Below are 22,168 nucleotides of genomic sequence, written 5' to 3' on the forward strand. Positions count from 1 at the left end.
AAAACAGGCCTGTCTCCTACTCCCCGGGCAATGTTCTGATCCTTCAACAGCCCTCTTAAAAGCAAGATCATTTTATCTATACGTTCTTATTTATATTCACATAAATGTGGTTTCTATGCCTCTGTGTACATAAACACAAGGATATAGGAGCAGCAGCTTTGAAGTGGAAGATTGCCACAGGCAAGGAATCTGCCTCTCCTGTGAACCGTCTCAGCCTGAATCACAGGAAACTTCTGATTCTGTACATGACTTATTTAAAACATGGAAGGTTTTGTTTCTTTCTTCATAATTTATTCTTTGACAGAATTTTTTTTTTAAAAAAAAAGCCTTTTCAGAGAAGCCCAAAGGGCATTTAGTAAATTTCTCTGAGTCAGGAATGTATACCAAGTTCTTATGAAGTACCAAGTACATAAACTTACGGGTCCTGAGAAGATTCTACAAAGTCCGATGTCAGTGATCCTCAGTTGAGTAGCATTAGGGTCACTCCCAGATACTTGGCTTCTAAGACCATGACCTAACCACACTGTCCTTCCAAATTAATCACTTTCAAGTTAGAGTTAGTAGGCATGCTTTACTGACCTGATAAAGGAGAGCGATGTCCAGGCCTAGTGTACACAACATCAGGCTAAAGCAGTTGTTCTTACCTCTGCATGAGCAGCATTCTTTTCTGGCATGTTCTAATCCTAATAGTCTCAGACCTCAAACTGCTCTAATTTTCTATCCTACTGTTAATCATCAAAGGCAAACAAGAACCAACAGCTAGTGTAAAATCAAAGGCCTAAGCTTTGACTAGGGTCTGATGTCTCTATTTCCCAAAGGTGCAAATGGGACAAATTCACAATTGTCCCAAAGGAGCAGACGCTGACATTGTCAGGCTTGAAGCAAAGGTGTGCTCACTTTGAATGTGGGCAGAAAAGAGCCTGTAAGTGGCTCAGAGCTCTGTGAATTGCTGTTTACTAAGGGACCACACCCCCTCAGCATAGCTTTTCTACTTCAGGGCCAGACAATAAAGAAGGAAATTACTACCCAGAACAAGTCAAACCTTTCTGCAGATTATCTGAAGAGCCTGTGCTCACAGAAGGCAAATAAATGATTTGCATAGTATCAGTAAGCAAGAGAAATATACTGTTGCTGCTTATCTTAATCCAAGGAAGGAGATGTAGGGTGGGGGTGGCAGGGAAGCAGAGTCATCAGGAAGAGCTTTCAAACTGACAGTTAATACACATACAAAGGGTTAAGTGGGGGATTAAAACAGAAGAATCAAAATGACTAAGCAGAAGGCACTCCAGGTTTCCTTCCTATGGTAGAAAAAAAGTTTGCTTTCCAGGTTCTTACATCTACAAAGCAAAAAGAAAACTAACAAAAATATTTTAGTCTTCCTACATGTGCTCAGAGAAACAGTTAAAAGCCCATCTGTCCTTGTCCCACCTGGCTTTTTTCTACCCTACAGCACAATAGCCCTTAAGAAGATTAAAAGTCAATTAGACTTAATCAATAGATCAAAGGGCTAGAATAAAATACATATTTTGTTTACAAACACATTGAGCTCGTGGTAACTATTTCGCCTTACATCTTTACTAATTAGAGAAAATACAGTCATGAAACACTCTTTCTTGAAGCTCAATGCCTTTTTCTCACCTCCCACTGTCTTATTCTCCATATAGCACAGAATAAGGTCCTGATACAAGAGGAAGGTCATATCCCACTAGTTTAAAGCTCTGACATCCACAGTTCCTGTGATAAAGGGGTCTGATCTAAGGTTACAATTACCATGGTTTCCACACTCATCCAGTTTTCTTTACAGAAACCTCCTCCCTGGATCCCCATGGAATCCTTGGGGTGTGGAAAGCAGGTTCTTGGTTTAAAACAGGTTAAGTTGATGTGATTCAGACAATGTAATTAAATATACAGAATTAAAAAGTCCTGCTGAAAACGGTGAGGGATCTTTGGCTCTGCCAGGGCTCTTACTTAAACAATAGCTTCTCAACGTTCCTAACTGAGGGATGCTCTTGAAAATCCTCCCCAATTCCAAAATTGGCTAAGTCCAGGCAAAATACCAAAAAAAAAAAAGGTATTTTTCAATTAAATATCTAGTAAACATATTTTTGTTTTCCATGGAATCCTTCAGGTGTTCGACTTGCTGTAGTATTGGCCATTGCTGAGAGACAAAAACAACTTATTTCCCCATCGTGACCAGCTTATTTTCAAGATCTGAATATGAGAATACCATGTTTAATTTGTAGCATCTATGTCTGGTCACAGAAATACTGTTTGGGTCAAACAGAAATGAGGTTTCATTAAAGAAAAAAAAAAGGAAGCGCCCAGGTGCTAGGCATGTAATGATTAACACTTGACACAAAGGAAGGCATTGTTCTCCATAATTTTTAAAACATTTTTATGCTTTCAGCTAAAGTTTTTATTAGTATACAAATTTCACATGCTGCCTAACTATGCCTCAAAAATCCCATTTAAATGGAATCTCAACTTCACTCACTCCCAGGCTGGAAGTTTCTGAACCCTGCTGACTGAGGACCAAGTTTCCCAGTGACTCCGAGATGGTCCACCTTTGCCAATATGCAAAGGATGCTTAACAAAGTTAATTGAATCTAGCATTTAGTGTTGCTATGGAAACAAAGTAGCACCTATCAGTCCCTGTAAATAGCTGGATTTAAAAGGGCGGTCTGAAATCAGTCAAGCGGACATGAAGAGCTCAAATTAAGTTCAACTGTCATTCTCCACTCATTAAGAAAGTCAAGAACAGGGTGAGCGGATCCCTTTCTTACTAACAGCTATCTTCCAGTAGGGGGCGGTAGAAAAGCCGCCTGAGCACTTTTCACTTGAACCTTGTAACTGACATTTGCCTTCCCAAAGATCTTGCATGAACAAGTCACCATTAACTCTCAAATGACTGTTAATCATAGCAAACACTGCCCAGATGTTCTTTTGACAGATCAATAGGCTTAACCCCCATGCGCTAACCATTTGAGGCACCTGGGTGATGAAAAGCTTAACAGGAGAAGCGGCCAGGAAACCTAACTCTCTTACAGAAGACAATGGAAGATGCCATCCACAAATCTAGAGAATGGCAGAAGTCAAGGGGAGGGGGAGATTGGGGTGCCAAAGGAGAGACAGGATGTCTTCTTTCTGCAAGGAAAAGAATCTTTCTCTTTTGGTACGTGAAAGAGATGCAGTTTTTAACAATAGAAAAACCAACAGATAATGTTCAAAAAGTTGATGAAAAAGCAACTTATCTAAGTGTAAACCACGTTTACTAAATGGGCATGAGCAAAAAGTACAGCCAAAATGGGCTTAATGATTAGTTTTTTCGAGCCTAGACATTATTCTCCTGAAGCTAATCACGCCATGAGAAGTCTATGCGTGGCTCGTCAGGAGGGCGCCACAGGCAGCAGTCGGTGTGTATACCTGGATTTGGAGCGGCAAATACTCTTCATAGAGATCATCCCACAGCTCCAGTAGGTCCGAGAACTCCAAGGAGTAACTCACAGGTGTCAAGGGCCTGTTAAGGAAACTGGAACTAACTCCATTTGTCATGATATGGCCAGGCTTGGCTCCAAGTGGGCTGGATTTCACTGGAATTGGAAGCTTGCTCCCTCGGGGACTCTGAAGGGGCTTATATTCAAGACCTTTAATCATGCTGAGAGCCAGCTCCAGTTTGTGGTTACAGAAATGCTGCGGAGCCTGTTCATCCGAACAATAGTTACACTTTAGGAGTTCCTTCGCACTTCTCTCCGCTTCCTCGTCCTTCTGTTGTGGAGGACTAGCCTGGACACTAGCATCCAAAGATTCCACAGAGGAGCCCGGGGTCCCCTCCTCCATGCTTTCCCCATCCGGGGCTACTTTTGTGCTTGGTAAGTCTGGCGGCCCAACCTCTGACAATGCCGGTTCTTCGGTGCAAATGCTCGTAGAGCACCTGCTAGAGAGGGCGTAAGAAATACTTCTGGCCACTTTCCGAGGTATCTTACAAATGGCTTCATAGTCAGAATCCGCAACCCGCAACGCTGCACAACCACGGCATCTCCTGGGTCGGTTTCCGGGGCCTTCAGAACCATGACAGCTGTGGGGCTCCTGAATCTGATCCTCATTTTCTACCCAGCACTCAAACCCTGAATAGGCGAAGTCTTCCTGGAGCAGCGCAGAGTACCTCATATCTGGTAAGTTGGAAATGTCAACCGTCCCACTTCCCGCCTTGATCTCCTCGCCAGAGTCGTCGTTATTATTCTTCCGATACATACTGGCGATGCAGAACTTGAGGCGATCCTTTTCCAGCAGCAGTTTCTGCAAGCGCTCAAGAGAAAGGGCTTCGATCCTGGCGATAACAGTATCGAATCGATATATGCGATCGAGCATGAAAGCACACTTGCTGCAAGCAAACTCGGCTTTGCCATCACGAGTGACATCTTTGCCTAGGACGTACGAAAGCAGAACCTGGAGGTTGAGCTTGGACGCGGTATGGAAGATCCAACGCCGCTGGTTTCCACACAGCTCCCGGGCACAGATCCTGCAAATCTCTTTCATCTTTAACTCCGGGAGGGTGCCGAGCTTCTTCTCTGTAACGGTCACAGCGGTGGGCTGCTCACCGGTTCTGGGACGCGTTCCTCTTCCCACCTTGATCGTCTGGGGCTGGCATGGCCCTGCCCGGGGTCCTCACTGGGTAGGGGCGCTCTGAGGTGCGCGCAGGCTCTGGGTACCACACAGCCAGCCCCGCCCCTCGGGCAGGGGGCGGGCACAGAACGCCGAGGAAGGGGGGATGCTGAGTGACAGGGTGCGAGCTGAGCGCGGACGCTGCCAAGGCCCCTCCAGCTGCCTCTGCCGCGGGCAGCCGTGTCCTCTACGTCCTCCCAGGCGGGCAAGGCTGGGCTCCCGGACAGCAGTGGCGGCTCAGGGCTGACGCAAAGCCCGGGCGATGAGGCATCAGATTTCAAGATGGCGCCGGGGTAGGCGGCCTCCGCGTGACTCCTCTGGGAGTTGTAGTCCGACCATTGTGGCTCCGCGCATGCGGGCGGGCGAGCACATTGTCTCCGCCCTCATTCCAGTTTCTCCCGCTGTCCCGGTAACGCCAACTACGCGCAGAGCTGAGCGTGGAAAGCCAGGTACCTGGCCAGTGCCGGGATGCTTTACTCTGATAAGATCTCACCGAAAGCACGCCCTGTCCCTTCAAGGAATCTCCCTCCTCTGCTGGGTGCCTTGAGGCTCCTCCCAGGGAGGAGAAAACCCAGTCCCCTCCCTGTCCGTCCATAACCAGTGCCACGTACGCTGTGGATGTGGCCAGGCGGTGCCACTGGGTACCGCTGCGCCGCCGCCTTCGGCCGCCACCCCACCTCCTCTCCTAATTCTGTCTGGCTCTGGGGTCAGAAGGACCCGGGCGGCAGAGATGGGTGGGGAGGGCCTGATAACTAGAGGAGGCAGGGGCAGGTACAGCGAGTTTGCCCAGGCCAAGCTAAGGTTGAACCTTTCCTACTATTGGATGGATTTAAAAAAGGAGACTTGGGTTTCTCCCATCGGTGTAGGGGGAGGGCTAGCAAGCCTAGGTGTTTTGTCCTTTTATGTGGGGGGAGGGGAGGACGGCACACAAGGCAAGCACCAGAGAAGAGAGTCCTGCCAACTCCGGGTGACGGCAACTGCTAATCACGATTTTAAAGATAACGAGAAAGCTTTGCTTGAGGCCTCCTGAGAGGACATGATCATGAATTTTCTTTCTGGTTCTGGTAGACTGTTTTTTTTTCGAAATGGGGAAGGGAGACAGACGCTTCTTTGGAAATGTTTTCAGTTCAAGTACTTCAGAATTAGGGCTGGAAATTCATTGGCGTCGTTAGTACCTGGTTTTCCTACGTCACAGTTACTGTGTACTGAACCTCACACTCCAGGAACCTAGAGCACCGACTGGATGGGTTGCAGGTAACACAAACTGTTGAGGGTGAGAATTCACTTCCTGGCTTTTGAGGCAAACAGCAGAGGAGGAATCCTATCCCCAGCGATCGCTTGAACTAACGATTTTTAAATTCTAGTATTGTGAGACCGGGGCTATTATAATTATTTTAGTTACATAAACAAAATCCTGGAGCTTTGTCTGCAGCATACCTTTGCATATATGATGCCATCTGCACACACGTATTCTGATCCTCTAGTCAAGACCAGGAAATGGGATTCCATGGAAGCAGCTGCAGTTTTGAATCCTCTAGGCATGTGAGCTTGGACGTCATAAGAAACAGTCATGGGGCTGGAGAGATGACTCAGTGGTTAAGAGCATATGACTGTTCTTCCAGAGGACCTGGGTTCAATTCCCAGCACCCACATGGCAGCTCACAACTGTCTGTAACTCCAAGATCAGACAAATATGCAGGCAAAACACCCGTGGCACCATAAAATAAAAATAAATAAATTTGGGGGAAAAAAAAAAAGAAAGAAACTGAGCCACAATCTGAAATCTACAAGAGTAACTGGACTCACTCTGACTGATGGACAGACAGAGAGTGCTCTACCCCCTCCTAGAGAAAATACTCTAAATTTACATTGAAAAATAGTGGGTGAGCTCTTAGGCCAGAGCTAGCCCTAACATGATCATTGGTGTTTAAAGTCATATGGTGAAAAGGTAATGTTGTGCAGATAACAAAACTTGAAGCTTAAAGTTTAAAAATAAAACATTGCAATAAATTTAGCCTATTATGATCCTTATCGTCATCTTTGTCGCAATTGGTAGTTAACAGTGGCTCCTTGGAAGGAAGCAAAGTAGATGGAAGGAACGAAATGAAGGCATTATTCTATAGACCATGAATCGTTTGAATTTAGACCAATGAATATTCAACTATCGCCTTTAATTTTAATTCAAGTATTGCTTTTAATTTGATATTTCATTAAATATTTTAAGACTTTTTTAGCTTAAAAAACCGTATGTGAATGAATGTTTTGCCTGTATGTATATGCATGTATGTATATGAACCATGTATGTGCCTGGTGCACATACATGCAGGCAGGCAGGTTCAGAAGATGGGGTCAGTTTCCCTGGAGCTACAGTTCCACATGGTTATGAGCCATTTGGGTGCTGGGAACTCAGTTCACATCCTTGGCAAGAGCTACAAGTACTCATAACAGCTGGGTCATCTCTCCGCCCTAATTTTAAATTTTTAAATTTAGAAAAGATCCCATAGGTGAAGCCAAAGGCTATGCCAATTTAACATACCAGGTGCTACTTAGATCTAGGCCATAAGAAGTTCCCTTGAAACTGAAGGGAAATACTTGTAACATGCATGATATACATAGGGCAGCTCAATATAGACAAAGGTTCAAATAGGTAAATACAAGCTAATAATGGTGTATCTGGGGGCTGAAAATGAATACTTAGATTCCTTTCCCCTCATTTGTATTCTATAATTTTTCATAATAAATTTACAACACTCTGAGATAAGAAAAAAATAGTTTCTTAAAAACAAGGCAGGGTGCCAGGTTGGGGACACATACATTTAATCCCAGCACTTGGAAAGCAGATCTCTGTGAGCTTGAGTCTACATTTCAAGTTCCAGACCAGCTAGGGCTACATGGTGAGACCCTATCTAGAACAAGACAGGATGAGCATGTTCTTGCGTGTTTGTACAATGCAACACTACCCACCCATGAAAAAGAATGGGCTCTGATGTGTACTCCATGCGTGGATCCCAAAAACTGGTAATGAAAATGTCACATACAAATGAAACATGTTGTATGATTCATTTGAAGAAAAAATAAAGGAAAAATACATTTATTATGATAGAAGTTAGGAATGGTTTCAGGATGAGAGAATGAAAATTAATTTCAAAGGACAGTGGGCTGGCTAGTGTTATGTGAACTTTGAATAATCTAGAGTTATCAGAGAAGAAGGATCCTAAATTGAGAAAATGCCTCCATAAAATCTGGCTGTAGGCAAACCTCAGGGCATTTTCTTAACTAGTGATTGGTTTGTGAGGGCCCAGCCCATTGTGGGCGGAGCCAGTAGGTGCTTTAGGAAAGCAGGTTGAGCAAGTCATGGGAGCAAGTCAGTAAGCAGCAGCCCTCCTCGGCCTCTGCATCAGCTCCTGCCTCCAGGTTCCTGTCCTTAGAGATCCTGTCCTGACTTCCTTCAATGATCAACAGTGATGTTGATAAACCTTTTCCTCCCCAGTTTGCTTTTGGTCATGGTGTTTCATCACAGCAATAGTAACCCTAAGACAGAAGACAAAGACATTTTCTGGGGCGGTAAAGATTTTCTCTGTCGTGTCTTGAATGATGGATACATGGCTTTGTGCAGCTTCCAACGCTCCAGAAACTGAGCACTTAGAATTGTAGATCTGATGTTAGCATATGGTAGTAAAATGAATATGTAGATATGCACTAACTAAATGCTTTTAGCAGAAAACAGTCCCCACTTGAGCACAGAATAGCTTTGAAAACCAGGGAGATAAAACACACACAGTCTGGAAGACAGTCTATAAATGGCCCAATTGTAAATGCAAAAAAGCCTAGTCGTGTTTAATATGAACTTGAGAAGCCACAGCTTCCTACATGGGTGTCCCATACATTTAAGACTGAAGCAGTGTATGTGGTTAAGGTGAGATTGAGATTTTTTTGATGATTTAATATTGGATGATTTCTTCTAAAACTTACTGAATGCACATAATAGAAAATTTGAGAATGGGTTTCATAGGGAGTTGTCACTGGGCTATATCAGTAGTTCCTCCTAAAGATAATGGAATGATAACAAAGTGGGTGTGGAAGCTCCTGATAACGATCCTAGCTGGGGGGAGGGGGGGATGTGCGGGCGAGAGGGCGAGGAATTCAAGATAATCCTCAGGTACCTAGTGAGTTGGAGGCTAGCCTTGACTACCTTAAGATCGTATCTCCAATAAAGAAAGGAAGGAAGAAAAGAAACAATAAAAATGGCTGATGGGCACGTTCACTGCACATGGTAACTTAGGAGTCAGTCACTCCTTAGGTGGCTAATGTTAGGTTAGGTCACTCACACCTGGTCCTTAGATTCCTAATAGGCAATATGAAGTTTTAAAAGACACCAGTTTTCAGATTTTAGTATCCCTCAGAGTGAGGTGTGGTGGGGCTATTAAAATACACATCACTTGCTTGGACCCCCTCACAAATTCCCCAGTCTCGCTGATACTGCTCTCTGAGAGCTTTCTTTGAACTGCTAAGCTGGGTTCAGAAAAGCCTCAGTAAGAATATCAGAAGTTCCACAGAGCTGGAGAAATGGCTCCGTGTTAAGAGCCTGCACTGCTCTCGGAGAGGACCCAGGTTCAGTTCCCAGCCACCCACATGGCGACTCACAGCCTTCTGTAATTTCAGTGCTTTCTTCTGATCTCCATGGGTACTGCACACACATGGTACATGTACATACATGCAGGCAAAATTTGCATACACATAAAAATAAAATAATTTTTGAAAGAGAAAAAGGCCAGAAGGTTAGATGAAAAGTTAAATGAAAAAAATCTATCAAAGAACTACTCACAAAATTAATGTTGAATTTAAAAAATGATACCGTAGTTGGGAATGGTGGCTCATGCCAACATATTATCCAAGCACTCTTGAGGTTGGGGCAGGAAGATGACATTGGCACTGTCAGGGCTAGCCTGTGCTTACATTGTGAGTTCTATGTCAGTCTAGGCTATAGGAGGCAACCCTGTCACAAAAAATTAGAAAGACAAGAAAAAAATGGAAGGAGGGAGAAGTATATTCCCATTGTGCTGGACAAGTATTACTAGGGTAGCCTTTTGTCTGATTTGTTTTGCTGTTGGTACCATCCCTGTTTAGGTCTGAGAAATTTCTCTTGGAACCACCATCACTTTTGTATCCACTGTATGGCAATAAAGCTGCTTCTAACATCTAATTTTGGCTTGGGAGGGAGTTTCCAAAGGAATGAGAGGTGGGAAACGCCCATGTTCCAAACCAGCTGTACTGGGTTCCACTGCCCTAACTATTCTAATTAATTAAAGTTCTTCTCCACTGCAAAAATGATTCAGGCATATAAGATGAAACAACAGAAAGAGGAAGAAGTTGAAGAAGAGGAGGAGGAGGAAGAGGAGGAGGAGGAGGAAGAGAATGTCCAAGTAAAGTCATTTAGACTTAACGGTAACACACAAACTAGCACATGATCTCCATGTGCTGGAAATAAGAAACCACGGTGCTTTCCACTAATTAGGTAGTATTTGGAAACTTGGGCTTAAAAAGAAGGAGACTTCCTGTATATCTACAGATTATGATTATGAATTTTACTAGAATTCAAGTTAAGATAGTAAACATCAGATCCTTTCTCAATAGTTATTAAAGAGCCATAGTTTCATAAATACTTCAAGTATGTATTAAATATGTGAGCCAGTCAACATGAATTTATGCAAACTTGATGTCTTTTCTGACTTCGCTGAGCCCTCAGACACAGGTAATTCGAATAATGGCTAACTAAATAGTACAAACACGATCCAGTATGAGAGAAAAACACTGAGACTAGTGTGGACTGAGAGGGTTGGAGGAGCAGGAGTAGCACACAAAACAGTTGTCAGAAAGGAGGGACAAAGGGAAGCTTCCAGCTAAAGGAGAAAGTATTAGTATTGGAAGTTGGGATGAACACAGTGTCCGCCTGTAAGTGAAGGGAGACGGTGGGGTTTGCTGGATATCCATATTCATCCCTATACTTCTAATTCTCTGCAACTGTTCATCCAGGTATTAAGGGCCAACTGTGTGACAAACACTGTCACGGACCTTAGCAAGAAGCATTTAGTTAGAGTATTTTGACAAAAGCGAAAGAATTTGGACATGATGTCATGCACTTGAGCAGAGAAAAACCATTTCAGCTATTTATGTGTAGAGTAATAACTTCTGGGATGGAAATGGCAGTGTGGTAGGTATGAGAGTCACCTTAAGAGTGAGTGGAAGGGCTTGCTATCTCTGGGATATATGAGCCAATAAGCATGCATTTATGCAAACTCAGAGGATGAAAGAAAACAGAGGGTTTGTGCTGCCTACTTTCTTTTTTTAACATCATTTTTATTTATTTGTTATGTATACAATATTCTGTCTGTGTGTATGCCTGCAGGTCAGAAGAGGGCACCAGACCCCATTACAGATGGTTGTGAGCCACCATGTGGTTGCTGGGAATTGAACTCAGGACCTTTGGAAGGGCAGGCAACGCTCTTAACCTCTGAGCCATTTCTCCAGCCCCAGTGTGCTGCCTACTTTCATGACAACTTGAAAGAAACCAGAGTTGTTTGGGAAGCGGGAACTTCAACTGAAGAAACGCCCTCATCAGGCTGACTTGTGGGCCAGCCTCCAGTGCATTTTCTTGATTGATGATAATTGCGCAAGGGACCAACTCACTGTGGATGGTGCTACTCCAGGACCGGTGGTCCTGGGAGCTATAAGAAAGCAGACCCAGCAAAACCATGAGGAGCAAGCCAGTCAGCAGGGATGCTCCATGCCCTGCTCCTGTTGCTGCCTCCAGGTTCCTGCCCTGAGTTCCTGCCCTGTGTTCTTGCCTTTGAAACCAAACTTGCCACAGTGTGTTATGGTTGATCCAATGGTCAGAGTTGTGCCCCTGATGCTTTGGGACCAGGTAGACTCTAGGAACCTTCAACCTTCACATAACAGAATAGAGAAGAAAGAAAATAGCAAATAGATGAAACTCAACTCCCTAACAGCTTGAGTAAGATAGGGACTAGGTTGATATTAAATTGATTTGCAGAAAGCAATACGTTTCTTATATAACTGAATTTGTGTGGGAAGTGTCATGCCCACCAGTCTTTTGTGCATGTTCAGTTGATGCTCAGCCCTGGACCTCTTCCCATACTCTCCCAATGTCATCCTTCTTGACTCACTGTTATACCAGTGGCTTCCAATTTATATTTTTTACCCTAGAAATTCCTGAGTTTATCCCTCAAATACCCAACTACCTGTCTTTGATGGCCAATATGGTCAACTTGAGAAGATCTAGAATCACCGAGGTGACAGACTTCTGGGCACACCTTTGAGGAATTATCTAGATTAGTTAATGATCCACAATAACTACTATTACATGGGCTAGGAGATTGGACTAAATGAAAAGGAGAGAGTGAGGGGAACACTAGCGTTCGCCACTCTCTGCCTCCTGGTGAGGGATGCAATGTGACCAGCCACATCAAACTCCTAATGTCGTGACTTCCCCATCACGGTGAACTGTACTATTGACTGAGTCAAGATAGCCCCTTTCTCTCCTAAGTGGTTTCTGCAAGATAAGCAAATAATAAATATACTATCTAATATCTGCTTGTATGTATCTAAAGAATAGGCTACCCCTTTCAGGAGTGGGGAGCAGTTGGGAGAATAGAAAGAGAGAAGTATTGGGGGGGGTGGATAACTAAAACTAAGGATGTTTGAAAAAGCCATTAGGAAACATATTTTATAAGCTTCTTTAGATAGATGACAGATAGATAGATAGATGATAGATAGATAGATACATAGATAGATACATACATAGATAGATAGATAGATAGATACATAGATACATAGAGAGATAGAGCTAGACAAATGGAAAGTATGTGTATGTATGTATGTCTTAAGAGTTTAAATGGAAAAGCCGGGCGGTGGTGGCGCACGCCTTTAATCCCAGCAGGCGGATCTCTGTGAGTTCGAGACCAGCCTGGTCTACAGAGCTAGTTTCAGGACAGGCTTCCAAAGCCACAGAGAAACCCTGTCTCGAAAAACCAAAAAAAAAAGAGTTTAAATGGAGGGCTGGAGATGGCTCAGAGGTTAAGAGCACTGGCTGCTCTTCCAGGGGTCCTGAGTTCAATTCCATAGATACATAGATAGATACATACATAGACAGATACATACATAGAGAGATAGAGATAGACAGATGGAAAGTGTGTGTATGTATATGTGTCTTTTTTTTTTTTGGTTTTTCGAGACAGGGTTTCTCTGTGGCTTTGGAGCCTGTCCTGGAACTAGCTCTGTAGACCAGGCTGGTCTCGAACTCACAGAGATCCGCCTGCCTCTGCCTCCCGAGTGCTGGGATTAAAGGCGTGCGCCACCATCGCCCGGCTGTATATGTGTCTTAAGAGTTTAAATGGACGGGCTGGAGAGATGGCTCAGTGGTTAAGAGCATTGCCAGCTCTTCCAAAGGCCCTGAGTTCAATTCCCAGCAACCACAAGGTGGCTCACAACCATCTGTAAAGAGGTCTGGTGCCCTCTTCTGGCCTGTAGGCATATACACAGACAGAATATTGTATACATAATAAATAAAATAAATATTTTTTTAAAAAGAGTTTAAATGGAGGGCTGGAGTGATGGCTCAGAGGTTAAGAGCACTGACTGCTCTTCCAGGGGTCCTGAGTTCAATTCCTAACAACCACATTGTGGCTCACAACCATCTGTAATGAGATCTGGCGCCCTCCTCTGGCCTGCAGGCATTCATAGAGGCAGAATGTTGTATACATAATAAATAAATAAGTAAATAAATCTTAAGAGAGAGAGAGAGAGAGAGAGAGAGAGAGAGAGAGAGTTTAAATGGAGTTATCCTACACTGGGTTACTGCTCTTCCCAGATGTGGAATATCTTTCTTCAAGTTGCTGAAGAAGGAAGTCGCAGACACCCTCAAGGCAATGCAAGCTATTTCTATTATTATTGGTATGTCTTCACATTTTGATGGACCCTATTGTTGAAGACACAGCACACTTTGATAACAGGACATGGAAAACCAGAAGCTGCTACTGACCTATAGATGTATTCCCTTCTGGCTAGCTTTCATAAAACGGAAGGATGCCATACAGGCTGCTGGGGGGAGAAAATTGATCATCAGTCCGACCCAGTCGTGAACACTCTGAGATGAAAGATCCGGGTAAATCCAGACAGCTCTAGCAGGAAGAGAAGAGCCAAAAATCTAGGATTAGCCAGTTCAGTGACTGTTTCAGGAATAGCTGAAGATAAAGTTAGATTGTAATCTTGAGACTAATCTTGAGAAACAGGGAGTTATCCCCTTGTGATTATCACTGGTATTTTCAGAATTTTCAATAATCACTGGTATTTTCGGAATTTTCCAATGACGCCCTCCCTACCCCCTTTGGATTACTGGGTTGTGGTTTCTTCCCTTAAATACCCCTTCTCCCAGCTACTCAGGGTTGAACTCTTCCCCTGCGTGGGTTGTGAGTCTGGGCCCCAGTGCACTGGCTCCTGTCCTGTCAATAAATAAGCAAGGAGGGAGTTACTGGAGGGGAGGGTCGTGTTATCCTGAGACTTGAGTGAGAGTCTCCCTACACAGGGGGTCTTTCAGAGCTACAATAATGATCATCTTATAAGATAGCCCAAGGGTATAATTCCAGCACTCAGGTGGCAGAGGCAGGCAGCTCTCTATGAGTTCAAGGCCAGCCTGGTCTACATAGTGAGTTCCAGACAGCTGGGGTACATAAAGAGACCCTGCTTCAGAAAAAAAACCAATAGTTTGGGAGCATATAGGTTATAGGGGTAGGCCTACTATTATTTTTTTGTTAATTGGACATAGTGTCAAAGTACCTTTTAAATACTTATCTCCATAGATTAGACCAGCTCTCAGTCCTCATCAGAGAAGTTTCTTTTTGCAGTAGACAGCATTTAATACAGAGACTCACAATATATCAAAGTGAGAGTATACACACACACACACTTATAATATATTCAAAGTGAGAATACACACACACACACAAAATATATACTAAGTATGTGAGCACTCAGCCCTAAATGAAACAACTCTATCACACCCCTTGCATTCAAGGCTCAGAAGCATCATGGGAGGGGGCCCAGGGAGCTGGCTAGAGGCAAAGATAGGGAGGGCTGCTGTCAAACCATGTCTTCTAGACATGACAGGACTGCGGCCCTCATGAACTCACAGTGTAAGACCTCCACAAGTTCAAGCCAGTCAACGTGAACTTTGCAGGCCAGCTTGAATGGGGGAGGGGCTGCTGAGGGGCAAAGTCTGTTTTCTTTAGGGGTGTGACCCTGCTAGGCTGACCAGGCTCCTGATGAAATCCTGTTTGGTCTGCCTCCGTCCTGCGGGAAGGTGAATGATCCCTTTGTCTGGTGTATCCACGAGACACGTACCACCCTCATTAGTCCTGGGCTTCCTATGCCCCATACTACGAGAAATAGGTTTCTCTTGTTTGTAGGCTACCTGGCCTATGGCATCTTGTTACACAGCCTAACTGGACCAGGACAGCACTTCTAAAGTATTTAGAACAGCATCTTCCTAGGTGTAAGTAAGCAAGCACTGAATGAATAAGCCAGTGTTTCTCCTTTGGTCTCCCCTTACTTAAATCCTTTCCGTGCTTTACAGACCAAAATCTTTGCTGCTTACCCCAGTCCACAGTGATTCCTACTTTCTCTGTTGCTTTCTGTTTCTCCCCTTAAGAGATTTTCATAGGGGAGAACCTCTGAAGCACAGAGATTAACCTTCATACGTGTGTTCCTGTCTCTACAACTCTGAGTGCCTCAGCAATGCATGTAAACACTGCTAAGGAGTCGTATGGAATCCCCTAATTCTCTCCCTCCTTGGCAGCTGTGAGTATTAAAGCTACCGTTGCTTTAGCTGGGAAACCTGACTCCTGAGACTTGTTACTAGTGAAGGTTTATGACTGGGAGAGGGTTTATAAACAAGTCTCCAGTTTAGCATTGCCACAGCTTGGAAGAGGAACTGAAAAGCTGTCCTTAAAAAAAAAAAAAAATCTCCTTATATGAAGCTGTCTGGCACTGCCTAAGCTATGAATCCTGCAAGGTTTTCATTCTCCACCGTGAGCATTCAGAGCACATTCTTGCATTAACCTCCACGTCAGATCTCTCCATGGAAACACCGGGAAGTTTGCTATTTTAGGAAATTTCCCTAACTGCAAGCAGTGCCGTTTACATTAGTGCAAAGGAGACAGGAATGCAAAGGTTTGGGGGTCTCTGGGTCTGTGTAAGTGGGGAGGTCCTGTTTATTAGTGAGCACCCCTCCCCAATTCTGCTGTTCTGTGGCCACAATGAAATCACATGCTAATACAGTTTGCTTATCTGTTATTAGAGAAAATACAGGAAACATACAAAGAGAGAATTCTTTGCGCCCTCTGTTAAACTGTACCGTTTCCCTTGCTTCCACGCCCCTTGGTTTTGGTTTCTTTTTAAAGTTCCGCCATAAAGCAGCTACCGTTCTGTAAGAAGGCATAATATCAATAGCTGGACAGCTTCCAGATTTTTCCTGTGCCTCTTGCTCCCTTCACTGAGGAAGAGAAAAGGGCTCTGCTAACCCTTAACTTTCCCAGTCGCCCAGAGCAAAGCAAGTGGGCAAGGTACAGCAACTGCTGAGTACCCTGGGCACAACCTGTGGACCTGTAGGACATCCAGAAGGACTGGAGACAAGCCCGGAGTGATGTCGCAGCGACTTGTGACACTGATAGAATTTAAAAAACCTTTGTATAAAGTGAGTAGATTATCCAATAGAAATTTGTAAATATTGTACCAATATGCTTTCACTGCATGGACGCTGTGGGGCAAAGAGGAGAAACAGCTAAAAACTAGGACAACTGAGTCAAACAGTAAATTCAGAAACACCTGTTTTAACTGGATGTAACACACATTATACCGGTCAATTGACGTGTACTGTTTAAGCTTGTTGAGCAAGAGCTGAGTGAGGAAGCCCTTTATCTCCTCTAAAGCTCCCACCTTGGGGCAGGCTGGCCCCGCCCCTCTGTAATGAGGAGAAAGAGAAACAGTAAGCAGCTATGTGTATTACAGATGCTGTGTCCTGAGGACAGCTAGAAGAAAACCATGTCCAGCAGAGCTTCTTAGTGTTTATTTCATAAGAATACCTGCAATGGGGATGGGAACTGGGAAGTGCATCCCTAGAGAGATGCTCCGCCCTGTCCAGAGCCTTTAATCAGAAGCTCCCCATGACTGAGCAGGGCTTCAGCTTGACACAAATTTAGCCAATGTGGGAACAGGGAATCTTGACTGAGAAAATGCCTCCAAAGATTGACCTGTAGGCAAGACCGTGGGCATTTTCCTGGTAAGTGATTGATACTAGAGGGTCCAGCCCATTGTGGTGGAGCTACCTGTGGGGAAGTGGTTATGGGAGGGGTAAGAAAGTGTGGAGGCCCAAAAATGTGAGCCTATTTCCAACTTGTCTGAAGGTCAGAGAGTTTGAGGTTGCTCAAAATTGTTGATAGCAACCAGGGCCACACATCCTGACCTAGGGTGTGGTTACTTGGTCTTTTTGACATTAAGATGGCCCATCCAGGCAGATCTACTCCACCCTGACCAATGGTCAGGATATTCAAGCACATTTCTACTCCTTCTTCTGTAATAGATTTAACCTTGGGAGTGGCTGCCTTCAAGATACTTGGTCTAGGGTGGTTTCACTGCCTAAACAACAGAATGTTTTTCTCATGGATTAATTGCTTGATGGGTTCAAAGTATTAAAACAAGTAAGTGTTCTAGTTGTCCTTTGTATCATAGTAAAACAATCTTTTGTCTTCTTCCCCCTGTTGTATTGAGGTATAAAAGTGTATGGAAAATTAAATACCAGGTGACTTCTGTATTCACTAGAACTTGCTCCTGGCACTAGCCTGTTCCCGTTTTATTATTTTCACTCACATCTTTGTACTTTTTACTTATTTCTGATCCCCATACTTCTACCCCGGTGAGTGGTATTTTTGTCAAAGCTGGTCTCCAGCAGGAAAGCAGACTGAGTGAGCCAGTAAACAACACTCCTCCATGGCTTCTGCCTCAATTCTTGGCTCCAGGTTTCTGCCTCAAGTTTCTGCCTGACTTCCCTCAGTGAAGTTCTGAGAGTTGGAAGATTAAATAAACCCTCCCCTTCCACGTTGTATTTGGTCATGGTGTTTTTCACAGAAATGGGTTTATGCCAGGTATTTCAAGTGCCAAATTAATTGAATGGTGTTTGGTTATCAATCTACTGCTTCTTTTAATTCTTTTACTTTTGTTTACTATTTACCTAATAGATTCACTCACTCAAAACCAAAAGTACAGCCATGACAGATTATTCTTTGGATTACACAGAGCACTGTAAGGACTAAAGGCTCTAACGTGAGACTTTTTGTACGCAGGTTACAAGCAATCCATCCTCTCACGCTGCAATAATCTCATGAGAAATGCTGTGGATGGGATCTGGGGTAATAAGCATCCTTCACTTGGACTGTCTGGATCTAGAGGTGCAGGATCTGTGTGTGTTCCATATACCAACCATGCTGGCTCCAATTGTGAGGATGGGGGAGAAGTGGAAAACTTGTAAACTCCAGCTCAGACCTCGAGCACTTTTCTCCCTCAGCATCAGCTGGAGATTATGGGATGGTTTTGTTGGTGGAGAAGGGGATTCTTTAGCCCCTGGAAATCAAGACTGAAATGAAACAATTTTTTTTCTTCCTCTAGTGTGAGTTGCTATAGCAGACAGAGGTGTGGAATTAAGACATTGCTATTGTTAAGAGGCAGGAGGCTCATAGCACAGGCTTCGGGCATCTTAAGTAGCAGGGTTCAGCATACACTACTACACTGAGAAGAGAGAATATCTTTTACTCCTGTCTAATGCACAGAAGGCACTTGGTGAAGCAGCTATAGCCGTGGTCAGCCAGACCTTGTTCTCAGGACGCTGGAGTTACCTGTTCCCTGAGCAGTCCGACAGCATCCATTTGGCTGCCTTTCCAAAATTCATTCCATGTGGTTTTTATTTTTTCTGCCTTTTAAAAAAGTTCTCTATTGCCGGGCAGTGGTGGCGCACGCCTTTAATCCCAGTACTCGGAGGCAGAGGCAGGCAGATCTCTGTGAGTTCGAGGCCAGCCTGGTCTACAAGAGCTAGTTCCAGGACAGGAACCAAAAGCTACGGAGAAACCCTGTCTCGAAAAATCAAAAAAAAAAAAAAAAAAAAGTTCTCTATTGCTTACAACATAAAGTCTTCATTATTTATGGGCTTTTCCAATTGCATGTTTCAGCCTTCTCCCATACTTACCAAATGCTTGCTAGCAACAATTACTCTTTATTCCTTAACTCCCTTCCAAGCCACCGTTCACATACCCTCTGCCTAGAAAGACCACAGTAGTTACTTTTCCCATTGCCCACAAAAGCAAGTCAGCAGAGGGATTTCTTTTGGCTCTTGGTTTCAAGGTGGAGAGGGTATGGAGGCCAGAGTGGCTCCTGCCCATAGCAGTGGGAGAATTAAGCAGTTTGCTTATACCTCCGTGGGATAGGAACCAGGGAGAGCTTGGCCAAAAAGTAGGATGAACTATAGCTGAAGGAGTGGACTAACACTGAAGGCCTGGTCCCATAGTGGCCTACATCTGCTAGCCTTACCCCTTGAAGGTTCCAGAACCTTCTAAAAAACAGTTCCACCAGTGGGAGACTATAGGGAAGCAGACGAAGTCCCAGGTGAATGTGTCCTGTTGATACAGGCACAGGCGTGTTAAAGATGCCAGTGCCTCAGGCTCATGGGAATGGAAGGCCTTCCCTTGGTAAAGTTTGACTTTTAGCTAAATAAAGAAGATGCAGAAGGCATCAGCCACAGCTTCCTCCCCTGGATGACTGCAGCCAGTGATGCCCTCCTACACAGACGCCACTGAGATTAGCCAGCCCACTTCCTTGTTCATGCAGTATACGATAAGTGCACCAAATCTCCGGGCTGCTGTTGGAAGGGCTGGAAAGCTTACAGCCAGCTGCAGCCCAGCTTTATGTTATTTGTGCCTGCCATTGCTTCATCCCCTGTCCGCCCAGTCAGGGCAGTCAAAGCAGTGCAGGTCTCAGCAGGAAACAAGAGCTCAAACCAGGAGCCTGCTGGAGATATTTCAGTTTTCAAGGGTAACAATGGCCATCTCCCCTTTTCTGCCAGATGTATTAGGCCCTCACAGCCCAATTTAAGGGGTTTCCAGGTGGTTCCCTCTTCAGCTTCCAGAGATAGAGTTGATGGACTCTTCAGAACTAAGTACATATTTCTCTTCTCGTTTATTATACCATTACATACTAATATCTGATAGGACTAGCCTCTGAAGCTAAGCTTGTCTAGACCCTAGTGTAACCTAGTACATTTTGGAAATCCATGAGGTGTGTGTGTGTGTCGGGGGAAGGGGGAACTGTGGTGAGCCCACAAGTATTAATGTACAGCAATAGATCTATTGGACTAATCCATGGGGTTATGGACACGCCACATGGAGCAACCCATTTTACACAGCTGTGGGGTCACCTGTGTTTTGGATATGTCACTGCTGATTCTATAGAAACCTTGTGAAATCACGGCATTTCTCCCTTCTATAGTGTCCCCAGCAGAGTGTAAAGCTGTCTCTTCCTGTTGGGCAACCAGAATACCTTCCCCACACAGTGAAATCCCGGTGTGAAAGCATTCACTCAGTCAAGCCTTGGTTCTCATAGCCCAAATCTACATAACAACAGTCCCACAACCTTCTTTATGGACAGCACTCACTGAGAAGAAAGGAGCCCCAAACAGGAGCCCATTTGTCTGCTCTAAGAGCAGACTCAGGAAGGTGTCATCTACTGGCCCTTCGCTCTAACTTAACAAGCTACTAATATTCTGTATTTATCCTTCACCCTGGTTTCAGTTACCATAAGATCGTAGCAAGGAATTAACTGTTTATACAGCCTGAGTCACTGAAACTACTTCAGAGAGAAAAAAAATCTCGCCTGGGCACCCTGCTGGAGTCAAAAGCAAAGTTCCCCAAAGAGATTCCCTTTACCTCAACCAGCTAGACACTAAGGCAAATCAAGCCCTTAGATCACTGTGCCACCAGGGGAGCTTCACAGCGATGCTCCCCTGAGACTTAAGGTACCTCCTTGTCAGATCCTCTGGTCTTTTCATGACTCTGAAAATGCATGCTTGATACTATTGTTACCACGTGGAGCTGCTGACTTCTCTGTATGCCTAAACTGAAAGCGTTGTGGAGAAGGGCCTTCCTCTTTCGTTTCCTTCCCCCAAGAAATAAACACCTGTTTGTTCTACCCCTCAGATCCCTTTCCCCAACCCGCTTTCACCAGCCATACCAAATCTGTCTGGACCTTGAGAGGTTCAATAGGTTTAACCCCAAAATCCAGGCCACAGTTTGCACATGCCACACAGGAGGTGGTCAGCTCCCTAACAAAGGGTCAGGATATGCTAATGTTGTTCTGTTCCTTCTTTGTAATTTGGAGGGTACCAAAAGAGATGTTTATTTGGCCTACGTGACAGAGCTGGCATACAGAGCAGGAAGATAGAAAGACATGACAGCAGGCATAGGTAGATGTGTGGACAAGACCACAGCCATTCACCAGGTTACCTAGGAAACAGAATGCTAATGAATTTCCCCCTCGGTTTATGTTCTGGTATAGAAGGCTCTTTGGAGAATAAATGCAGAGGAATTTTCAGAATGTGAACCCAGGATTTTATGTAGGATCCCTAAAAATCTCCCTCCTGATAAAGCCATGTGAGTTGTGTCTTTAATTCCACGTCTTCCCTCTGGTCTGGAGAAATAATTTATGGTCTGGACTGGCACCGGACCATGAGAAATGACTCAAATATTCCACTGGTCATCGACAGTAGGATCCACACTGTGTGTAATCAAAGTCAGACTGAATTCCGTTGCAAATGTGGACAGAATGCTAATGTACACCCAACTTCCCAGGAATTAGATAACTAAGTAAATCAAAGGAAGATTGTGTTTTCATTTGGCAGATTCACCACTTTCTCATCACATAGGACATAATCACTTGCTACTTTTGAATTACCAGCATAGCAACCCCAGTCATGCTGCATCTGAAGCTTATCATTCACAGTGATGTTCATAAAATACATGCTCTTTTTCAACTCCTTATAATCTCATTCAAAAAAATTGTATATGAAAATTAACCATTGCTGTGTTCCATATATATATATATATCTTATAGTTATTTTCAGGATATAATTAAATGAAGTTACTTTAGAAAGTACTCTGAGTAGCACCTGCTAAGGGAATGCTACAATATGTTGTGATTTTATTGCTAAGGAAAAACCATTGGATGTTCACTGGTGAATACTTTGTAACTTATTTATTTATTGCTTTATGTGCATTGATGTTTTGGTTCTCCTAGAACTGGAGTTACAGACAATTGTGGTATTGTTACAGACATGTGGGTGCTGGGAGTTAAACCTGAGTCCTCCGGAAGAGCAGTCAGTGCTCGGAACTGCTGA

General features: G+C 44.1%; 1 protein-coding gene across 12 annotated transcripts in view; it reads right to left on the reverse strand.

The window, feature by feature from the left end:
* Window positions 1-22,168, reverse strand: part of LOC121437847 (myomegalin-like) — a 209,651-nt gene that overhangs the window by 66,130 nt on the left and 121,353 nt on the right. For 3 of the 12 annotated variants that reach the window (XR_005973014.1, XM_041637925.1, XM_041637923.1), the window contains exon 1: window positions 3,424-5,123. The exons of 6 other annotated variants lie outside the window; for them this stretch is intronic. Coding sequence is in view for 5 of the 6 variants with exons in the window: in XM_041637925.1 (XP_041493859.1) it covers window positions 3,424-4,536 (1,113 nt within the window). In the remaining variant the exon portion in view is untranslated. Of the gene's footprint in view, window positions 1-3,423; window positions 5,144-22,168 lie in introns of those variants that run through there. 3 more of the 12 variants (XM_041637924.1, XM_041637928.1, XM_041637934.1) reach the window with 3 other exon arrangements.

This window comes from Microtus oregoni, unplaced genomic scaffold (genome assembly GCF_018167655.1).
Source record: "Microtus oregoni isolate MIOR12 unplaced genomic scaffold, Mior012 000054F_ref0000373, whole genome shotgun sequence".
Lineage (NCBI taxonomy): Eukaryota > Metazoa > Chordata > Mammalia > Rodentia > Cricetidae > Microtus > Microtus oregoni.